The sequence below is a fragment of the Trachurus trachurus genome (assembly GCF_905171665.1).
Source record: "Trachurus trachurus genome assembly, chromosome: 9".
Lineage (NCBI taxonomy): Eukaryota > Metazoa > Chordata > Actinopteri > Carangiformes > Carangidae > Trachurus > Trachurus trachurus.
The window spans coordinates 30,522,799-30,543,021 of record NC_139895.1 but is presented as its reverse complement, the minus strand read 5'-3'; the positions used below and the strand labels follow the sequence as shown (position 1 = coordinate 30,543,021).

Here is a 20,223-nt window from a genome sequence, read left to right as displayed (position 1 = left end):
CTGTGACCAAGTGCGAGCACACAGTTTGAGCACGAGCAGGGCAAACTTGAATGCGAAAGCAAAGTTTGAGCACGAGCAGGGCAACTTTGAATCCGAGAGCACAGGTTTAAACATCGAGCACATAGTTTGAGCGCGAGCAGAGTAAATTTGAATATGAGAGCAGAGTTTTCTGAACGTCAAATCAAAAAGTAATGCTCTCAAATCAACATAATATGCTCTTGATTTATGATAGAAAATAACCTCCATACGGCCGGATGACGGACGTCCGCGGCACAACACGTCAGTTAAACAGACTGTAGCTTCTTTTCTTTTCTTTTTTTCTATCGTTTTTGGTCAGTGTTCTCTGATCTTTTGATCCCAGTCTCGGATGAGAGCAGAGCGGAGCAGAGCTTTGTTTTGGTACGTGATATGAGACGCGACCGGCGCGATGACGTAGCGTCACGTAACACTCAGTGTCATCACGTAAATTAGCGGGTTGACGCGGGTCTGGCGTTCCCACTGCAAGCCGTTCGGAGCCGAGCCAATTAAAGGCGATTTTAACCCTCGTCGCTTGCCGAGTCGTTTGATGCGCCTTTCCCACTGCTACCAAAAGCCGATTGTTAGCGGGTTTAAACGGGTTTTTTGGCCAGTGGGAAAGGGGTAATAGAGGCTTGTTTATGCCGTTACGTGCAGCGGCTGTCGTCCGTCTGCTGTCTGCCCAATTTCACGTGAATGCAGCATGAAAAAGTTGCTTGCGATATACAACCGCAACGCTAGATGGGAGGAATTCCTACACAATGTACCTTTAAAATGTCAGACAACACAGGGGGTATAAATGTAAAAAGAAAAAAGAAAGGAAAAAAAAGTGTTTTCCTGTGGTTATTTACAAAAAAAGAGATAAGCTTAAAGGTTAATCGTATATCCCACTGATATATTCAGTTCCACTTCTGGCAGCTTTAGATATGATAATGATAAGTGTATGACTGAGCACCACTCCACCTGTCTCCCTGTCTTCAGTATAGTGACAGTTCTTGGCTGATAACAAAATGGCTGACCTGTGCAATACAGCTTGTCATTACGACTGGCTTAAGGTGAGTGGCCATTGCGCCTCTTAGTCGTCAGCAGGACAGAACATTATTAGAGCTGTCTGGAGGTCAGCCCTCTCCCCTGGGGCCTCATCACTAGCAGCACCTCTGCCAATGCTGCTGTGCAATGCTGCTCTGCAACTGTTGAAATCCATCAATTGATGGAGCAGCTATCAGCCTACCTGCAGTAATTACTTGTGGAAAAGCCTTGAGGTTGAACTTGGACTCATCCCACGCACCAGTGTGGCCGCTCTAATTATCCCTGCTCCCCTCCTATTTTGACTGACAGAGGTACAGCGTTCAACTAATGCCATGGCTTGTCGAGGTTGTTGCTCTCCCCAGCTGTGTGCTGCTACGCCTTTATCAACCAGGACAGCCACGTCGTGTTGTCATTGTTGACGCCAGCGCCGCTGCTGATGGGCGGCAGAAAGCATTGTTTCTCCCTGTCTTCCACCCGTCTTTGTTTATCTGGGGATAACAGGCATGACCTTGCAAAGTATAGCGCTATGCCTGTTGGTGGGAATGGGCTTCGGCCCGCGGTCCCTTAGTCCAGTCGGAGCAGTGCCAGTGAGTGACAACAGTGGGGCCTTTCTTTATCAGCTAGACTGGCAAGTAATGGAGTCAAAGAGAAATGAGAAATAAAGAGACATCAGGCCCGTTAGTGGAATAGTTGCAAAAGTACTGCTTACACAGTTTCTGACTGACACTGCCTGTATGGCTCACCTCTTCCCTCTCTAAGCCCTGTCAAAACAAGGACAAGATAAGCCTTCACAGGCAGCAAACCTACGTGTAGGCGTAGCACTCAGGCATGCACCACTCCCTTAACACTTCTTTAAAGACATGTACTGAGATTCCTTTTTTTCCTCTGTTTTTGTAGAGCTTTAAAAATTCTCTTCCACACCTTTTATTTCTCCATTTTAATGTTATTTTTATACCGAGCTGTATTAAACCGTGTGTGTTCTCTTTTTACTGTAAAACAAACAGATGTTCCTGAATTCAAACAAGGTCTAAACAATAGAGGGAAAAAAACAATCAACCCTTGTCAGAAAGCTGCTTCTGTATATATAGAAGCATCATTGCCTATTTCTGTCCAATGACCTTTGCCATGGTATTGTAGCAGAAAATAAAATGCAGCAAAGTGCCAAAACAAATACAGCACACGATCCAAGGGGCACAACAAAAATAAGCATGGCACCCGCATTAATATGCAGCATCTCCTCTGAAGTCGGAGCTGGGCTTGAAAGTGAATGAAGCGGAAAGAAAAATTGCTTTGTGAAGCAGGTTGTTCTCTGCGCTGAGTGTGATTTGTTTATTAGATTAACCTTAGATTAGATTTTGAGATGGCTGCACAAGAACTGGCATATCAGATTTATACCGGAGCTAAAATGGTTGGACTTCGCTATCAGTTTGTTTACTCCTGAATCCATCCCACCTCACTAATACCTGCATGTATAAATGTCCTCATAAATGCTGTTTAAACACTGATTCAGTCAATATGTCAGTACACACTCCTGAAACAGTAGTGCTATTTGTCAATTCATTCACCATGAATGTCAAACAACAAATTCGGTTTAGGGTCAAAAAAAACTCTCACGATATGGTTCAAAATGCCTTTTTCTCTGAAGCAGTGACAGACTTTTAGTTACTGCCAGGAGAGAAATTGGAAGATAGTGACTGAAATCACTGGCAGATATTTTCTCCACTCCATGTAATATGTAAATGAGAGGAGAGAGCGTGTCGAGACAATAAGAACAGGAGGTTTTTTGAAAGGAGAACAGAAATGATGAATTATGTAGAAATGATTCACAAATTCATGTATTACAAACCTTAGTTTGTGTAATGAAATAAACAGTGTTTCTGAACAAGTATGCAGCTGGGAGTTCTTTTGTTTATTTGTGAGTCTGAGGGCCTTCCTTTAATTAGCTGTGGTGGACTTCTATATATCTATCTATATATTTTACAGTAATGTAACAGTGTAAAAAATAAAGATTTCAAAAATACTTCAGAGATGTGATAGTGGCAGGACAAATAGTAGCTCTACGGGCTTGGACTGAGACTTTTATTTTTATTAGAAAAGGGTGATGTGGCAGTTTGTGCAACCAGGATTTAGCAACCTTTAAACTGAAATGACAGGTGCTGCATTTTTATTTGGTCATTGTAAAACAAATCTGATCAAACCACACGCACGCAGCACAAATCAAATGCTTAATCTGGGGTTTCTGAGTGTTAAATTGTTTCGATTTTATTTATTTTTTTACTTTTTGCTGATTCAGCCATGACTTTTTAAAGTGTGATTATGTGAAGTACTTCCATATAAAAGTTTCAAGGGTAGTAAAACTTTATCTGGACACAGTTTAGTCATAATTTGGACTGGGGATCACTTTTTCTTATTGAACTTTGTTGAACCCTGAATTTAGTGATCCTACAATATCCACCACAGAATAATTTCAGCTGTTAATGGCTGTCATTCGGTTGCATGTGAAATTGGTCCTGCAAGTGAAGGTTTTAAACCCTTAACTCCAAGTCTCACTATACTCTTGGCTTTTCTCTGGAGCGTGCAGCTAACATCTTTATTCCCACAGCTACGCATGCAGTCAGATTTCTCAGGGGATTCAGACAGAAAGAGACAAGTAGAGCAGATAATCGCAAGAAAAACAGTAAAGGAGATTAATTTCTCTCCCTCTCCCCTTTATCATGATCACAACTTTTGCTAGTGTGTATTGCGTGCGGGAGAGAGCAAGACAGGAACAAATGGCGATGATTAGACGGGAAGGTGGGTGTTAAATCTACACTACAGGAAATTATTACTAGTTTTGTTGACAAAGCACTTTTCTTTTTGCAAGTATTCCAGGTTCCCGTCATTTGTTCTCGCAGATCAACCATTGCAGCATTGCTTTCTCAACATCTTACAGTGCTTTATCTGTTGTTTTTAAGAAGTTGTTTGTTGAAGCAAAATAAAAGAAAACAGTTATGGGCAAAATCTAATGATATTGCAGCTGTAGTGTAACCATTTAAACCCACTTTGTCATACTCAAAGCAATTTTACCGGTGAAAAAGAGCTGAGCCTCTGTTGGCTGATTTGTTGCCTACAGTAATAAAATTAGATTTGCTAGCAACAGAGCAATCAGGGAGGCTATTAAGTAAAGCAGTAAAGAGGTGTATGCACATTCACAATCTAGACCCGCTGCTCCAAAATGGTGAAGGAGAGACACTGAGAGAGAGAAATGATAGCCATACGTTGAACTCATCCACTGCATCATTTCTGGATATTTGTCAGGTAAACAATGTTACACTGCTGTGCGTGCCTTCATGTGATAGAGATTGATTTTAGTGAAAAGTGTGCTATAAACCACACATCCATGCAGAGTGCAGTGCCAGTGTTTTCACTTTCAGAGCACTGGACAAAGTCAGAATTTGGACTGCGGCTTGAGAAAATGTCAGGAAATGACAAGGTTAGGTAAGTTGTCACACTTCAGCCTGGGAAAATGAGTGTGTGTGTTCAACAGATTTCATGGCAATTCATCCAATAGCTTGTCAAACATATTTCACTCAAAACCACAATGTCAACCTTACAGTGGTTGCAAAGGTCAGAGTGAGGTCAGATCACCAAGGATTCAGCCAATGGCGACCATGAATGTCTGTCCTAACATTTTATGGCAAATCATGCAGTAATGACCAGGTAGTAGATAGTTTCTGAGAGTTCGGTGTGGATCAACCAACCATTATTTTCTTTTTTTGCCAGGTCCACACGGGACAGTGAGGATGAGGACGATGAAGACAGGCGAGGACGAAGCTGCACGCTGCAGTACCAGCACGCCATGGTTAGAGTCCTGACCCATTTTGTGGCCGAGTCGGCCGAATCCCGAGGCCAGACCAGCTTCATGCTCGGCAGCGACTGGCAGGTCGATATCACAGAGCTGGTGTGGGACTTCCTGAAGGTAGAGGACGCTCAGACTGCACAGCTCGTGGACAGGAGGATTCTCGTGGGACTGGACGTGGGGATGACCACTATCCAGGTACTGTAGGCCATGTGTCAGTTTTAAAGGGACACAGAAAGTCCTTTAAGACTAAAGCTTAAAGGACAATTCCGGGCAAATTCAAATCAGGGCTGTATTTTCCTAACATTTTAGGCCTAAAAGAAGAAATCTGAAGATTTTCAGTTTAATTGCTCCTGTTTTGTGGTAGTTGTGTCTCTCCCTGCATCGCTACGGCAGCGATGAATAGGAGCGGATGGAAGTTCCGCTGCTTAGGCTGTTTACATCCCTCAAAGCCGCAATGTTGTTCCACAGACAGCGTCAGATGGCTACTCAAACATGCACCGAGAAGTTTATTTACTTCAAGCAAGCCGACATGTTTGTAAAACTAGATCTAATTCAAAGTCTCCCGGAGTCTTGCGCAAGACCCAAGTTGACGCTCGGTGTGTTCACGTGCAGTCGGAAGCTCCCGTTTGTGTCATAAACACAGGAATATCAACTCTTGACTTGCTTGAAATAAACATTTTTTTCCTTCAGACAGCATCAGATGGCGACTCAAACATGCACAGAGAAGTTTATTTATTTACTAGAGTTGATATTCCTGTGTTTTAAATTTGCCCGGAATTGTCCTTTAAGTGTTTGCTAGTGCTTCATAGCCAGCATTAGCATTAACAGGTGTTTACTGCAGAAATGTTCTGAGTTTGACATCAAACTTAATTCCTTTAGTCAGCAGAAAGCAAATCCAATGTTAACTCGTCTCTATGACATCTTTTCCCCGTCTAATTGATTATTTAAGATTATTGAGCGTCAATTTCACTCTAATGCATCTTGGGTCTTATTTTTGTATTTCTGACCATCATTCCTACAACACTACCAAAGGAAAGGAGTGATATTGATTACCCAGACTGGCTGTGTAAGCATCCATCACAGTTTACTCATCGACTTCCTTCTTCAACTTGCTGAACTTCCATATTTTTTCCCCTCACAGAGTCAACTGACATTTTTGTTGTGCTCTCATTTTCAAGCAAAGTGGTTTAGTTATTTGGCTGAGAATGTTTAATTGCCTGTTTCTTACCCCCATTGGATTTCACTGTAGCAGTGTGACCATGTTCCAACTTATCTAAACTACTTTGGTGAGTAAAATGTATCATAATTGGATGAATTGGCTGTAACTATGAAAAATAAGACTAAAGTTTTAACTCTGTGGTGGTTCCTAAATACGCAGGCCAAAATAAAAATTTCATACTGTAGCTGCCGTCTCGTGCTCCTGGCATCGTTAATGATAATGAGAAGCAAGGGAGTGCCAGTAATTTTAACATTCCACTTGTGTCGGTTCTTCCCAAATTAAGTCCACGCTCGGTGTCTCAAAGAGGGTCGAGCCACTTGTCCTTCTTACTCTTACTCATCAATGCTTCATGAAAGGAAAGAGGAGGACCCAGAGTCATCTCCTGATAACAGTGAATATGCCAGTCTCTCTAACAGCCAGTCTCCCATCTGCTGTTACTGGGATTTCTGACAGACATATTTGTTTTGGCGGATCAGTGTGTGTGTCTCCTCTTGTGATAATCGGGTTTCTCCTAAAAATCTGATGACATGCAATGTAAAATGCATCTTAGGAGGGCAGTGGTGGCTGCCAGTGATTTTGGCTGCTTTAGTGATTACAGAATATAATTAGCTAATTCCCAAATGCCTTGAAACTGTTTGATTTTGTAATGTTTTAATTATTACACCAACATTCAAATAATTTGAATTACTACATAAAAAGGTGCATTAAAGCCTCAGTATGTAACTTATTTGGCTTTTTATTAGCAAAAATCAAATATTGCTTTCATAAATACGTATTTCACTATAGTCGAATCACACCCGCATACAAATGAAAGCTTTCTCGTACCATAGAATGAGTTGTTACAAGTCGTTACAAATACATAAGTGGGCGACGCACCGAACCGAGGCGGCCATGTTGCATCGCCATATTTTACGTTGAGTGGCAGCGTGACCGTAGGTAACCATAGAAACTCAGCGGAGCTGTCGGCTCGGGGAGAAAGTTTTCCAGGTAGCGCCTGTTAAAACTGTCACCACTGTGTAGTGTGAGGAAGGACGGAGGCACTGATGTTGCATTCAGGTGCAGTCAGGCAGACGGCCGTCGGCAAACCAGCTGGATGTCATTTTACTCCACCAGAGAAAGACGGTAAAACGTGGGTCAGGTAAACAATACCACATCACCATGACAACATATTGTCACGCCTGTATTGTTTTGCCTCGTACTGGTGGACCACTTGTTTATCCTGTTACATGCAGCGTCTGTTGTCTGTCTGACATCTGCCCGATTTCACGTGAATGCAACATGAAGAATACGTTCAGATATGCAACCGCACCGCTAGATGGGGGGGATTCCTACACATTATAGCTTTAAAAAATACTACAGTAGATAAATTACAGTAGAATATAATATTCAGTGTTACATTTTCCTGTCAGTACAAAACACATGCTAGAATAAGGTACTGCTGAGGCATGTAGATACCATTCATTCCAGGGACAATAACAGATGCCACTGCCTCTGATGTGATTTAACTAGTTTGTCCTTTTGTCTGGTGCAGACAGGTGCTCAGTGCTGTGTCACAGCCTGTACTACCAGCTCTCAGCAGTGAGTGGGTCCTCCCCCCCGCCCCTTTAGTTTGTCAGGCTCTCCAGGCCAACTGGATGAATATCAGCCTTCTAATGGCATCTCTGTGAGTGGGATCCGCTTCCTGGTGTCAAGGACTCACTCGTCTGTCTTTTCAGATGCGTCCTCACCTTTGGAAAACATCCGCACTCTCACAAGAGAAGCATAAACTGGAAAAGCATGAAGGTCTGACGGCTGTGACCACCCAGGCCACGTGCCACGCAGAACTGCTGCATGTGAAAGATTTTAGCATGCAGAGGAAGTCACACATACCTCTCATGGTATTCATCATAAGCACAGTTAGACTTCCTGCCTCTGTTGTAGGGTTAAAGTGTGCGTCTCCTTTAGATTACCAGTATTAATCAAAGGGAATGGATTCTTAGCATGGGGGGTTGGATGGCAGCCAAGTGTTTGAGCAAAGAGATTAAATAAAAACAAGGTTTTTATATCATTTTGCATATTGTGAGGGGGCATGCAAGCCCTTTTTTTCAGATGAAACACTTGGAAAGACATTTTCTTAAATCACCTGTAAATCGTGGTAATCCGCTTTTTTCATGTTGCCCGTCTCCACTGCTGAAAGCTCATTGATGTGATATTCTTGCATCCCACTTTTCAGGACTCACTTGTCAGTCAAACGGTGTGACCAGTTCTGACTTATTTCTGCTTGAATCTCCTTTTGATGAAGTTTCTATAGGTAGTCTTTTCCTCGGTGCGGCTATGTTGCTGTCACCGCTGATTTCTCCTGGGAAAGATCTCCTCCACCCTGGGTGTTTAGAGCAGGAAATGAAAAGATTTTCATGAACAGACTATACAGTGGGTTGAGTCACTGTTGAAGAGCAACACAGCAGTAGTTGATCATAGCAGAATGTCACAGGTTATTGCTTGACAATCGTTTATTTGGGAGGAATGTAGTGAGTTGAAGAAAAACTAGTTCTTAAAGTTTCAAACTTCATTTAATTATGTAATGTTCAATCTATTTCACTTTTCTCCTCATTGTCTTGTTTAGGTACTGTCTCCTTTGTCCGACTCGATCCTGGCGGAGAAGACCGTCACCGTGGTGGATGACAAAGTCACCATCACGGAGCTGGGGGTCCAGCTGGTGACAGGGCTTTCTATGAACCTGCAGCTCAGTCCAGGAAGCAACAGAGCCATCCTGGCTACCACCAACACACAGGAGGTTCTGCAGAGCCCCAAGCAGGTCAGTATCAAGACCCTGAAGTAAACTTTGAAAATTGAAAAGTCATTGTGTGAATTGAGCTTTGTTTGAATACAAAGCTTCATTTACAAAAATGTTGCAGATCCTGATCCAATAGATTCAATTCAATTCAATTTATTTAGGAGATGCAGCATCTCGTTTTCGAGGGGGTCCAACACAGATACAAAAATAACACAAAACAAACATTACAATGATACACAACAGACACAAAACACACTGCTTTGTTTTCAATAGATTGAAAACAAAGACCAGTAATTATTTACACACACTATTTAGCCAGTCAGTGAGTCAATGATGTTAATTTGTTTTATACCAGTAATTATTATCTCTAGAATATTCAATTATCCGTCATTGGGTTGATCGCCATTTGATGAAAGACAAGATTTTATGTACCGAGTAAAGCCAAGAAATGTGCATTTTTCAGCCTTGATAGCTGTGCAGAAATAAAAGACTTCCTTCCAGATTCCATTTCACACCATCAGGGTCCTTGAATGAGCAATTTTATAATCAAAGAAAGCTGTGGGTGTGCATGTGCTCATGTACACGTGTCTATTTGTTTGTTCCACACCATCCCTAACCCTCTTAGCTCCAAGGCTTGAAAGCCAGAGTGCGACAGAATGTGTTTCCTTGGGCAGCTAATAGTAACGGGAGATTAATCTCAGAGCATGCAAAAGCAACACCACAGCCTCCGTGCTGAAATATGACTTACAGCCCAGACTTGGCCATCCTGTCATATCCTACCTCCCCTTCTCATTCGCACACGGCTTCTCTCATTGCGGCCTCTTTGATCTGTCCATCAAATTCTCTTGCAAGTTCCCAGAACTGCTCCTTTACGTTCCTCCTTCCCCATCTCCCTCCAAGTAAGGAAGAGGGTCATTTATCTGCCCAATCTCCATATGTAGTGTGGAGATAATCAGGCGCTTCTACACTGAAAGTCCTCTGGTGTCAGTAATTAGGGAGCAGTGACAGAGCACTTTGGGGAACTACTTGTGTGCCTTTGGGAATTTGTCCTTTTGCAACATTAAAAGACAAATTGTATAGCCAAACTGTATAGCCAAATCCTCATCCCCATGAACAATGTTTAATGTTTCTGTTTGATCTTTTTCCCGCCTATCTTTTAATCTGCATCCTCCTTAGCTGAGACAAAATAGCTGCTGAGTTAGCAGAATCATACAATTTAGTGAGTTTGCGTTGGGCTTACAATGTCTTTCACCATTATAAAGCTCCATATACAGTAGATGGTTAGTCCAAGTGGCGCATTGACAAAAGGAATCCATATAATCATTGTGTTTTTTATCAATTCACTACTCTCCAGAGGGAAATGACCAGTGTAGCCTACTTGAAGAACATCATGGCTGATGCTCTAACTACCCATCCTTGCAATTTCAGAGCTAATGCATTGAACAAAAAAAAAAAAATTCCATTCAATACGACCAGACTATTTCACAGTAATTTCAATACCAAAGCACAGTGTGTAATCTTTGTGTCGGTGACCATTTATTTATTCTCTCTTTCTCGGTCGCTTTTCATAACGTTGTGTTGTTGTGTGTGTTTCTTTCCGCAGGAGGCCCTGATCAGTGCCTGGCTACAGTTCAGCGACGGCTCTGTGGCTCCTCTGGACCTGTATAACCCGGACTTTTTTGTCCTGACAGCCACCTCCCTAGATGAAGAAGTGGTGACAGTGCAGCAGGACCCCTCGTGGAAATGGCCTGTCATCGTGACGGAGGCGGAGGGCCAAGGCCTGCTGGTCAGGGTGGAGATGACCGTCTGTGAGGTCTGCCAGAAGTTCAAGCGCCGCAGCATCCTGGCAGCGGGGAACTGCAACATCAGGGTGAAGTTTGGTCACAGTGACAGCTCGAGGGGCGGGAGCAGCGACTACGGCCCTGACGGAGACGACATGGAGAGCAGAGGAAGGCTGTCCCCCTCCCAGGACAGGACAGGACTCAACACCCACTACTATGGTAGCTCCATCTCTGACATGGAGGACGGGGTGTTGAGAAGAGCCACCACCACTAGAAGCGCAATAATGCGTAGACCCAGCGGGGACAAACTCGCAAACGACGGTAGCCAGAACATACCCATCGACTTCGCCGACTTCCCCGCGCAAGTGGACCTGCCGCGTGGCCGCAACATGGACGACGACCTCGTCCAGTCCGCTCGCGGGCTCACAGACCTGGAGATCGGCATGTACGCCCTACTGGGAGTCTTCTGCCTCGCCATCCTGGTCTTCCTCATCAACTGCATCTCCTACACCCTGAAGTACCGCCACAAGGAGCTGTCCATCGAGGGCCAGGAGAACATGAACCACGCCCACGACTGGGTGTGGCTGGGGAACGAGGCGGAGCTGCTGGAGAGTCAGATCAGCCTGTCGCCGCAGCAGGAGGAGCAGACGTCCATGATGGACTCCAGCAGCGGCCTGGAGGAAGGCAGCCATCTGCTGAACGGAGGCTCGGTCCAGAAGAACGTGCAGGGCCAAGTCCACCGGACGGCAGACACGGGCTGCGTCGCCAAGGACAGCAAAGGAGACTCACCCACCACCAAGAGGAAGCGCGTCAAGTTCACCACGTTCACCACCATCCCCTCGGACAATAGCTACCCCACTGTCAACACACTGACTGGATGTCACAGCCAGGACATTAAGTGGGTGTGCCAAGACATGGAGCTGGGAGACTCAAAGGAGTTGCGCAATTACATGGAAAGGTTAAATGACAGTGCTTTAAAAGAGGTGGCATAATGTACTGTGTGTACTTGTAACAAACTCACCCTTATGCCTTTCAGAGGAAAGCGGTCTGGATAGAAACCGGACCCATAGGTAGGTAGTGAAGGAGGAGCAAAGTAACTTCAGAGTCACCCCCCCAAACTGCCAAAGGGTCATTAAACGTTAAGAGAACTGTCATGATTCCACAAGTGACTGACGACGAATCACTAACTGAGAGTATGTCAATGGATGAGGGTGTCAGGTGGTTCTCTTTTCCCATTTTACTGATCAGATGAAAACCTTTTTATCATCGTTTTATTACTACAGGGTTTAGATAGAACTCACGTCATGATCCCAGGACTCACCCGCAACAACCACGACCTGTGATATTCAGACGACATGTAGATTTAAAAAAGAAAAAGAAAAAAAGAAGAGTAACATAACTAGATAGATGTTCCGAATGTGTGTGCACATTAAATGGTTTTGGAAGTTTTGTAACATTTTGGATATTAATTTCTTATGCCAGATCCCTATTGTGTGGAAGAGTTCTGGAGAGGCCAAAGCAAGCCAAGAGAAATCTCTGCATGTCATTGGGAAAAAAAAAAATGAAAAAAGAAAAAGGCTCAACTTTGCAGTTCATTCTCATCCTCCTTAACACGGCAGAAGACCTGTTATGTATATACTGAACAGTCTCCAAAGCATTGTATTGTTGCTCTGTATATTGTATTTTCATAACATTTAAGGAATACACAACAATGTCAAGAAGTGTGTAGCATCTTTTATTGACAGCAGCGTCGTGGGGCTGGTCATGTCTCACATGCTGAGGTTAGCTGAGGAATGTGAGGGAGGAAGGGAGCAGGGAGGGGGGGGAGAGGGGGTACAATTACACATTCACCTTTGTATCAAAAGTATTTTATGGGATGCAATTTAACCACAAGCCACAACACAATATGTTCCACATTTTAAAGCCTGCCAGTGGAGTAAAGCACTGGCCACTAATACTCTCATCTCATCTATTAGAACAGCCAACATGACAGCCAGTGTGCGAAGGCGCTTTTAAACTAAATGCCTGGACAACATGGTAATGTGACATTTCCTACTCTCACCCTCAGTTTAAAGTTTTGTGAGCTTTGAAGAAAATGGCAATTAAGGTCTCGTTAACCTCTTTCCTCTCCAGGAACAGCGTGCTGATGGACAAACTGGGGGCATATTATGCTCTCCATCTCTTGGGGAGCTTGTAGATACAAAGAAGGATAATTACCAGCAAGGTGGGAAATGTTTTCTTTTTGGAAATGGATCATTTATTATTCAGATAATTGCACAAATAACAATCATCTCTGAAAACTTCCTAAACAAAGGCAGTCGGCTGAAAAATTGCATTTTGCACAGTGAATGTTATTATCATCACAGTGGTGTCGGCTGATTGCATTTTTTGTGTTATTATTTTCCATCAAGCAGAGAGATGTTCGCATTATGTTAACTGTTGCTGCAGTGTGGATCAGATTGTTAATCAGTAATGCTCACAATATTAGCTCGGAAGACGGGAGGCGAGATACTTCAGCAAATGGTAGCACTACCTTGAGTGTAATTAGCAGTGCCATTTAGATTAGCTCAGTTATGTCAACAGTCAGAATTGAATGGAGCCCCCCAGGCACCTGGATGAAACTTTAGTGGCTTTTCTTCTTTAATTTAATTAGTTCAAGTAGCTTGTGGATGGATCTTTGCAACTTCTGTAATGCTGCGGTATTCTGAGCCATACAGTAGCACTGAATATAACGCGACATGAACAAAACAACGACAAATAGAATAATAGTATAAAGACAAAATAAGCCAAGTTTGGCAAATTACCTCATTTGCTTCTGTGATTAGCAAGTCTTGTCTGTTTGGTAAATAGGAAGGGGAGCGTACCTGTTCCCCGGGTCCGATGTTCCCCGATCGGGGATTATAGGACCCTCTTTATTTTTCCCAAAAAGGGTCCTATGTTCCCCGGTCGCAATAGGCTACTGGGGAACATAAGCCTTTTTCAGAAAAAGGGTCCTATGTTCCCTGCTGTTAGGTTAGGTTTGGTTTATTGGTCTCCACCAGGGAGAAATTTGTCGCGGAGACAGGAAACACGTTGCATACATAAAAAACACATACAGTGCAAAAAGTGCATCAGGTTATAAGACTGGTGGTGTAAAAAACAGACCACACTGGACAATCCCGCACATACGGCAAACTGATGTTTGCTGGTCGATGGACTCTCTCTACTTATCTGGACTCTCTCTATCTATCTGGCCTGTCTAGCCTCTACCTGGTCTTTTTACTAAACTTAACCAACTCCTTTCTTCATGGCCTAAACCCAACAAATGGGACAATTACACTTGTCACTCAAAGTCACAACTCAACTTCTCACTCAAATAGGCAAAAATATGCCAAGTCACTCACAACTCCACTTCCAGGTATGGGTACAAAAATTGTATGTTCCTCGGGTCCTTTTGGGGAAAAGCGGGGAACATATGAGCCTTTTTTAGAAAAAGGGTTCTATGTTCCCCGGTCCGGACACAGTGGGAAACATAGGACCCGGGGATCCCATAGTAAGCTACAGACAGTTAGCTTATAGCTGAGCTTAGCATACAGTAAGGATGGGAACAACCTCACCAGTTAATTCTTGATAAGTATTTATGCTACCATACAGACATCAGTGTTATCTCCCTCAACATCTGTTGATATTTAGTACTTTTCATGGTGTCACAATTTTTTGAGTACTACTGGTTTTTAAGAAATGAAGTGAATGTGAAAAAGAAAAGAAAAAGGGCCGCTGCATTGCCACACACAAGACTCCACTCTCACATTTTTGTGTTTCTGCTCTATCCTAAATCTTTTATTTCTCCTGTGTGGTGCGATCCCCGGTCTCTTGTGCCATTTCCCTGCTTCTGTTGCTCTCTTGGTGGCTGCAGGGGACTGAGGCGGGGGGTCTGTGTGCAGTGTGTGCTGCGTGCTGGGACTAAGGCTGCTGTGCTCAGCCTGTGGACTGTGAAGGGCGAGGGGAGCCAGAGTAGGTCTGGGAGGGATTTAACTGTCAGCCACAAGGGGCATGATTGATGGAGGGCCCCCTGTAATTAAAACACCACTGCAACTCTCTTCCTGCGACCATCGTGGATGGCCTCGGCCTCCTCAGGTAGGAACAGCAGCGCAGCCCATTAAAGACGCGCCGTCTCCACAGTCTCCACCCCCCTGGGCTCAGGGTTTTAGCGTGTTCATGCCTGCTGGGATGTAGCACTGCAGATATAATGATTTTATTCACTTCCATTCTCTGAGTACGGTAACTCAAGAATCATTTTTGTTGGCCTTGAAGTCTTGACTTCCCTGAAAGAAAAAGAAGAAGAAAAAAAACTTCCCCAGGCCTCCATCTTAAATGGATTTTTAATTAAATTGATGATGTGAGACCAACAAACTCTCACTAATGGTTGGCTGTGCTCCCTGTGGTCCTAATGTGCCAGGTCTGTATTTGCAATTTCCAAATGATTATTCGCTGCTTGATTTATGTTGCTTCCTTTGAATTCATTTTAAAATCAGTTCACAGTACTTTTACAGAAGCCGAACGCACACGCAAACACTGCTGCAGAGGAACAGAGGAACAGCTGACAAGGTCAGCTTGACATTCCGGTCTTACCAATTTCTACAGATGGAGCCACGGGGCACCAAAGACAACATTGTTCATAAACAAACCCCTTGTGCCAAATCTGTGTCTTGTAAACACAATCTCCCACCTGACCACAGAGCACACAAACACACAGTATGTTGTCACTCTATTCCTGGGCTCTTTATTGACAAGATTCAAGCTAGCCCCTTACTTAAATTCTATACACTCTTATTGCCAACAAATCCAGTGAAAACATCAACCAGTTTCTCTGACTTTCCCTTCCTGGCTGCCACGGTCACTTCCCAAGGTAACAGATGTTAATAGTGCATTTGTTGTGGACTATTTTTAGCAGGGGATTAATACACATTTAACGCCTAAGTGAACATTTAAAGGCGGAACACAGCGTTTGTGGCACTGACTCAAAACACACTCCAGTGCTCATGTTTATTGAATGAAGGGACGTGTCATGTGGTGCATGTATGACTCACTCATTTGTTTTTAACTGTTTTTGGACAACAATGGAAATCAACAGCACAGAGGGATATAGGATACTAAATCTGTAAAATATCTCCAGCTGTGTCCTCCTGTTGTCCTTCTGGGTCAAATTAACCCTATCTGTTCCCTATTCTTTCCTTCCTTTCTCCCTTCTTTCCTTCCTTCCTTCCCTCGTCCTTACTTCTTCTGCCTTCCTCTTTTGATCCAATTCCCTATCCCTCCATCTTTCTTTCCTTCCTTTTCCCCTTCCTTCTTTCCACAATCCTTTTCCCCTTCCTTCCTTCCTTCCTTCCTTCCTTCCTTCCTTCCTTCCTTCCTTCATTCATTCATTCATTCATTCATTCATTCATTCATTCATTCATTCATTCATTCATTCATTCATTCATTCATTCATTCATTCCTTCCTTCCTTCCTTCCTTCCTTCCTTCCTTCCTTCCTTCCTTCCTTCCTTTAACTGACCCAATCTGTTCCCTCCCTCCTTCTATCTTTCCTTCCTTTTCCCCTTCCTTCTTTCCACAATCCTTTTCCCCTCCCTCCCTTCCTTCCTTCCCTTCGTCCTTACTTCTTCTTTCCTTTTTGACCCAATTGACCCAATCCTCCTTCCTTCTTTCCTCCCATCTTTCCCTTTGTCCTTCCTTCCTTCCTTCCTTCCTTCCTTCCTTCCTTCCTTCCTTCCTTCCTTCCTTCCTTCCTTCCTTCCTTCCTTCCTTCCTTCCTTGACCCAGGAGGACAACAGGAGGGTTAAGCTTATCCCTATCCATACATAAACTGGATAGGGATAAGATAAGAAGGTTGGTAGTCTCTGTGTGTGCCAACCTTCTGGTCCCCACAGCCAAGGTTTTGATCCAAAGTGGTATAAACATAAAACACGCACAGTACTATGAACATGAAGTATGAAAAGAGTATGAAAAAATATCAGTGATGACTCACAAACCCCCAAAGGTAATAAACAAATAAAGTAGCAAGCGAAGCCCTTCAGCAGCGTGACGTGAGTAGCCAACCATGTCATTTAGATGAATGGGTCCAGGAGGAGCAGCAGGGCACCGGGCACAGGGGAGCGACATATCAGCCAGAGCTCCGAGACACACCGGGACGCTTTCTACCGGCTGGAAACACAGGAAGGTCAGAGGGCTACCAAGATACACCTGGCACAAAAGGTATTCCTCCGTGTGCCTGAGTAAGATTTATCTTGATACTTGTATTGTTTTATGGAAGTCAAGCCCCATTCTGTACAAATAAGATGCCCTAAACCACAGGGTCTGCAAATAATAACCAAGGTTGATGCTGTAAATTCGGATGGATGTACGCTATTAAAACTTTTTACGGCTGCTTATTTCACACATCATCTGTCTGAATGCACATCCTTAACCTGCCGTTGTGTTCAGTTCCACAGAAAACAGTCCTTCATGTGACAACGCCAGCACATTTTCTAGAACAGCAGGATTGGGCATGTGTTTTTCTTGCCACAGCTCATTTCCTCAGCAAGACTTCATCGGCGTAGCATGTAAGTAACAGATCAACCCCGAGTTTAAGACTTGTCTCCTGTCCAGCACCGTGCACATTTGGAATCTCGTACAGAAAAGGCTCCAGGACGCGTACCAACAGAGACAGCTCAGATAAGATAATTAGCTCTATGTAAATGTGGATGATTAGTACTTAGAGATGGGCGGTTTGTCTGCTTGGCCGTTTTCTTTAACATTGTGTCTGCATTAGCTTATCTTAATTAACATGTGATGATACCTCCTAATCCTCCAATTACTGGGGGAACATCTTAGGGAGCATCTGCCGTTTGCTCATTACACAGGTAAGACTTTGTAATACAATTAAAAGCAGCTTAACATTCCGTAGATTATGTTAGACTGCTACATGCCCTCGAATAGGAGTGGATGAGGAGGAGGTAAAACTGACAATGGATGGAGAATAATCTTAATTAAGAAATAAATTATAATAGAAATATGCATGCATATGTATATGCCATATACACGCCAACTAATCTTTATCTGTTTATAGATATTTTGAAAAAAAGTAAATGCCACTTATTTGAATCTGCAATCATGGCTTCATTTTACTATTCGTTGGTGGTTTACTGTAATAGCAGTGACGTGGAGCTGGTCATGTCTAATGAAACAAGACTAAAGTTATAAATAAAGTTATAATAAAGTTAAAGCAGAAGTAAGCGGAATGTTTGTGTTAATATAAGTCTTAAATAGTTATATCTTTCGACAGCAATCACTTATATAGAGTGTTTGGTCTGAAACACTGGTCTGTCAGTCACTCTGCTCTGCTGTAAGCCGAGGAGAAAACTTTCCTTGTATCCTACAACCTTTATCCAATGAGGAGAGAGAACGACATAAAGGGGCGGTCCTCTCTGTGTGTGCAGCCAAGGGATGCGCGTGAATGTGGTGACGTAGGGACGAGGGCGGGGACTGCTAACTCCATCGGCTGACAGGAAGTTAGCCAAAACCACCGGATCGCTTACTTCTGCTTTAAGTCCAGCGAGAAGGCCTGAGAGTCAAAACATAACATTTGACATTTTTTTTGTGTTGTACTGTGTTTGAACTTCAGTGGCGATGCTATACTGCACTGCTGTCAGCTAAATGCATTTCAGTCAAATAACAATTGCAGACCTCAGTATCTAGGGGAGAAATCCTCTGCCTCTGAGATCCAGGAAAAGCTGTCTACAGTTCTCATGTCACATGATCCCACTCCATACAACTGATGTAGAAGTATTTCATGAGATAAATACTTTTGATGGCGCTCGAGAAAATGTCACCAGATGAGGATTCAGCCTCTGGAGACCATGAATCTCTAATCACCACTTCACAGCAACCAATCCAATAGTTGTTGAGATATTTCAGTCTGGATCAGAGTGGTGGGTTGGAAAACTCATCATGGCAAAAAGTTAACTTTTGTTTGAAAATAGATTATATTCAGTCTAGGGCTGTCAAACGATTAATTTTTCTAATCGCGATTAATCGCATTTTTTCCATAGTTAACTCGCGATTAATCTCTATTAAAAATATTATATATGGCGCTTTGGACTTTCAACACTCCAAAGTGTTATAATCTCTAGACAAACAACTTTTAGACCAGACCTAGCAGGCCTACCTAATCATAACACATGATGCATGAAACTCACACAGAATTGAAACGAATTGCATCCAGTGGAAATTGCTACGCCTCTGCCTGGCCATGTGCATTTGTTGACAACAGAAGCCGTCAAAAAAATCAATACATGGCCATGTGCATTTGTTTACAACAAAGCCGTCAAAAAATCAATGGATGGAGCTGTGGATATATGTTAGACTCAGGTTAGACTGTGTATATTTGTGTAGCAACCAACTTGAAGGTGGCTTACCGCCACCTACTGGACTGGAGGTCCCACACTCCAGTCCTCCAGTCCAGCAGACAGAGGACAAAATGGGCCGCGATTAACCGCGATTAAAAAATTTAATCGCGTTAATTTTTTTAATTAATCTCATCGCGATTAACGCTTTAACTCTGACAGCCCTAATTCAGTCGTATTGTGAACCATGGTATCCTTGCTCATAAAGCAGGAAAAAAAGCCTTGCCAGATATAAATATATGCAGGAGGCATTCTCCCAAAGGCACCGTGTGGATGGGTTTGTTTAAATCCTGGCCAATAAATCAATGTAAAATATTGGAGGGCTAGTACCAAAACTATATATCTCAGTGTTATTGCTCTGCAATTCTGCCTCCATAACCACTTCGATATGTCAGGAATTCCTCTCTACACGAGAAACAAGCCGCCACACTAGAATTATGACCCTGAGGCATTGTGTTGGTTTCAAACATCAAGCTACCTGCTCAGTCACGGTTACGTGATCTCTCTGACCAAATTAAACAGGAAATGGCTCTCTGCGAGCCGTGTGGCTGGGAGGCATTAACATTAAAAAAAAGATCTGCGATGAGGTTTTGATTTCAATCTCTGTCTGATGAAACTCAAGAGAAATATGCTGCCTTCCCCCACTGGGAATGCAAAATGAGGATTTGCACCTGTGTGTTTGCAGCAGCATGCCACAGGGTGCGCTTTTTGTAATATAAATAATTGAGGTAGTCCACTTTGAGGTTGCTTTAGGAACAACAAACCATAACCCTAAGCACTAAGCATCAGGGTTTAAAAGGACAATCTGTGAACAATCAGCACACCAAGTTATTTCTGTTTTGTGATGTGAACATCATACAATATTTATAGAGGAACATGAGTTGTGTTAAATCACAACATTAATTGGTGCCCCCAATTATGTTGTGATTTAACACAACTCATGTGAATACAAGAGTGTGCTAATGAGCCTATACAGTAAGGGACAGTAACTGTATTCAGTTACATACAGTATACCTCAGACTGCACAACATCTAACAAAGCAGTGCTGGCTTGCAAGAAAAACATGAGTAGAAAAAAAGCTTTTACCACCACTTTGTGAAGTAATGTCTGAACTATTTCCTATACTTGATTAAGACAAACATG

The 20,223-nt window shown here is 43.2% G+C and overlaps 1 protein-coding gene across 1 annotated transcript in view; it reads left to right on the top strand.

Moving 5' to 3' along the window:
* The window catches only part of LOC310991581 (transmembrane protein 132C), a gene marked incomplete at both ends in the record, with an annotated part of 146,563 nt that extends 134,913 nt beyond the window's left edge, over nt 1-11,650 (top strand). The window contains 3 exons of the mRNA XM_083979338.1: nt 4,807-5,080; nt 8,707-8,898; nt 10,481-11,650. Coding sequence (XP_083835464.1) covers nt 4,807-5,080; nt 8,707-8,898; nt 10,481-11,650 — 1,636 coding nt within the window. The remainder of the gene's footprint in view (nt 1-4,806; nt 5,081-8,706; nt 8,899-10,480) is intronic.
* Between the last annotated feature and the right edge of the window lie 8,573 nt (nt 11,651-20,223).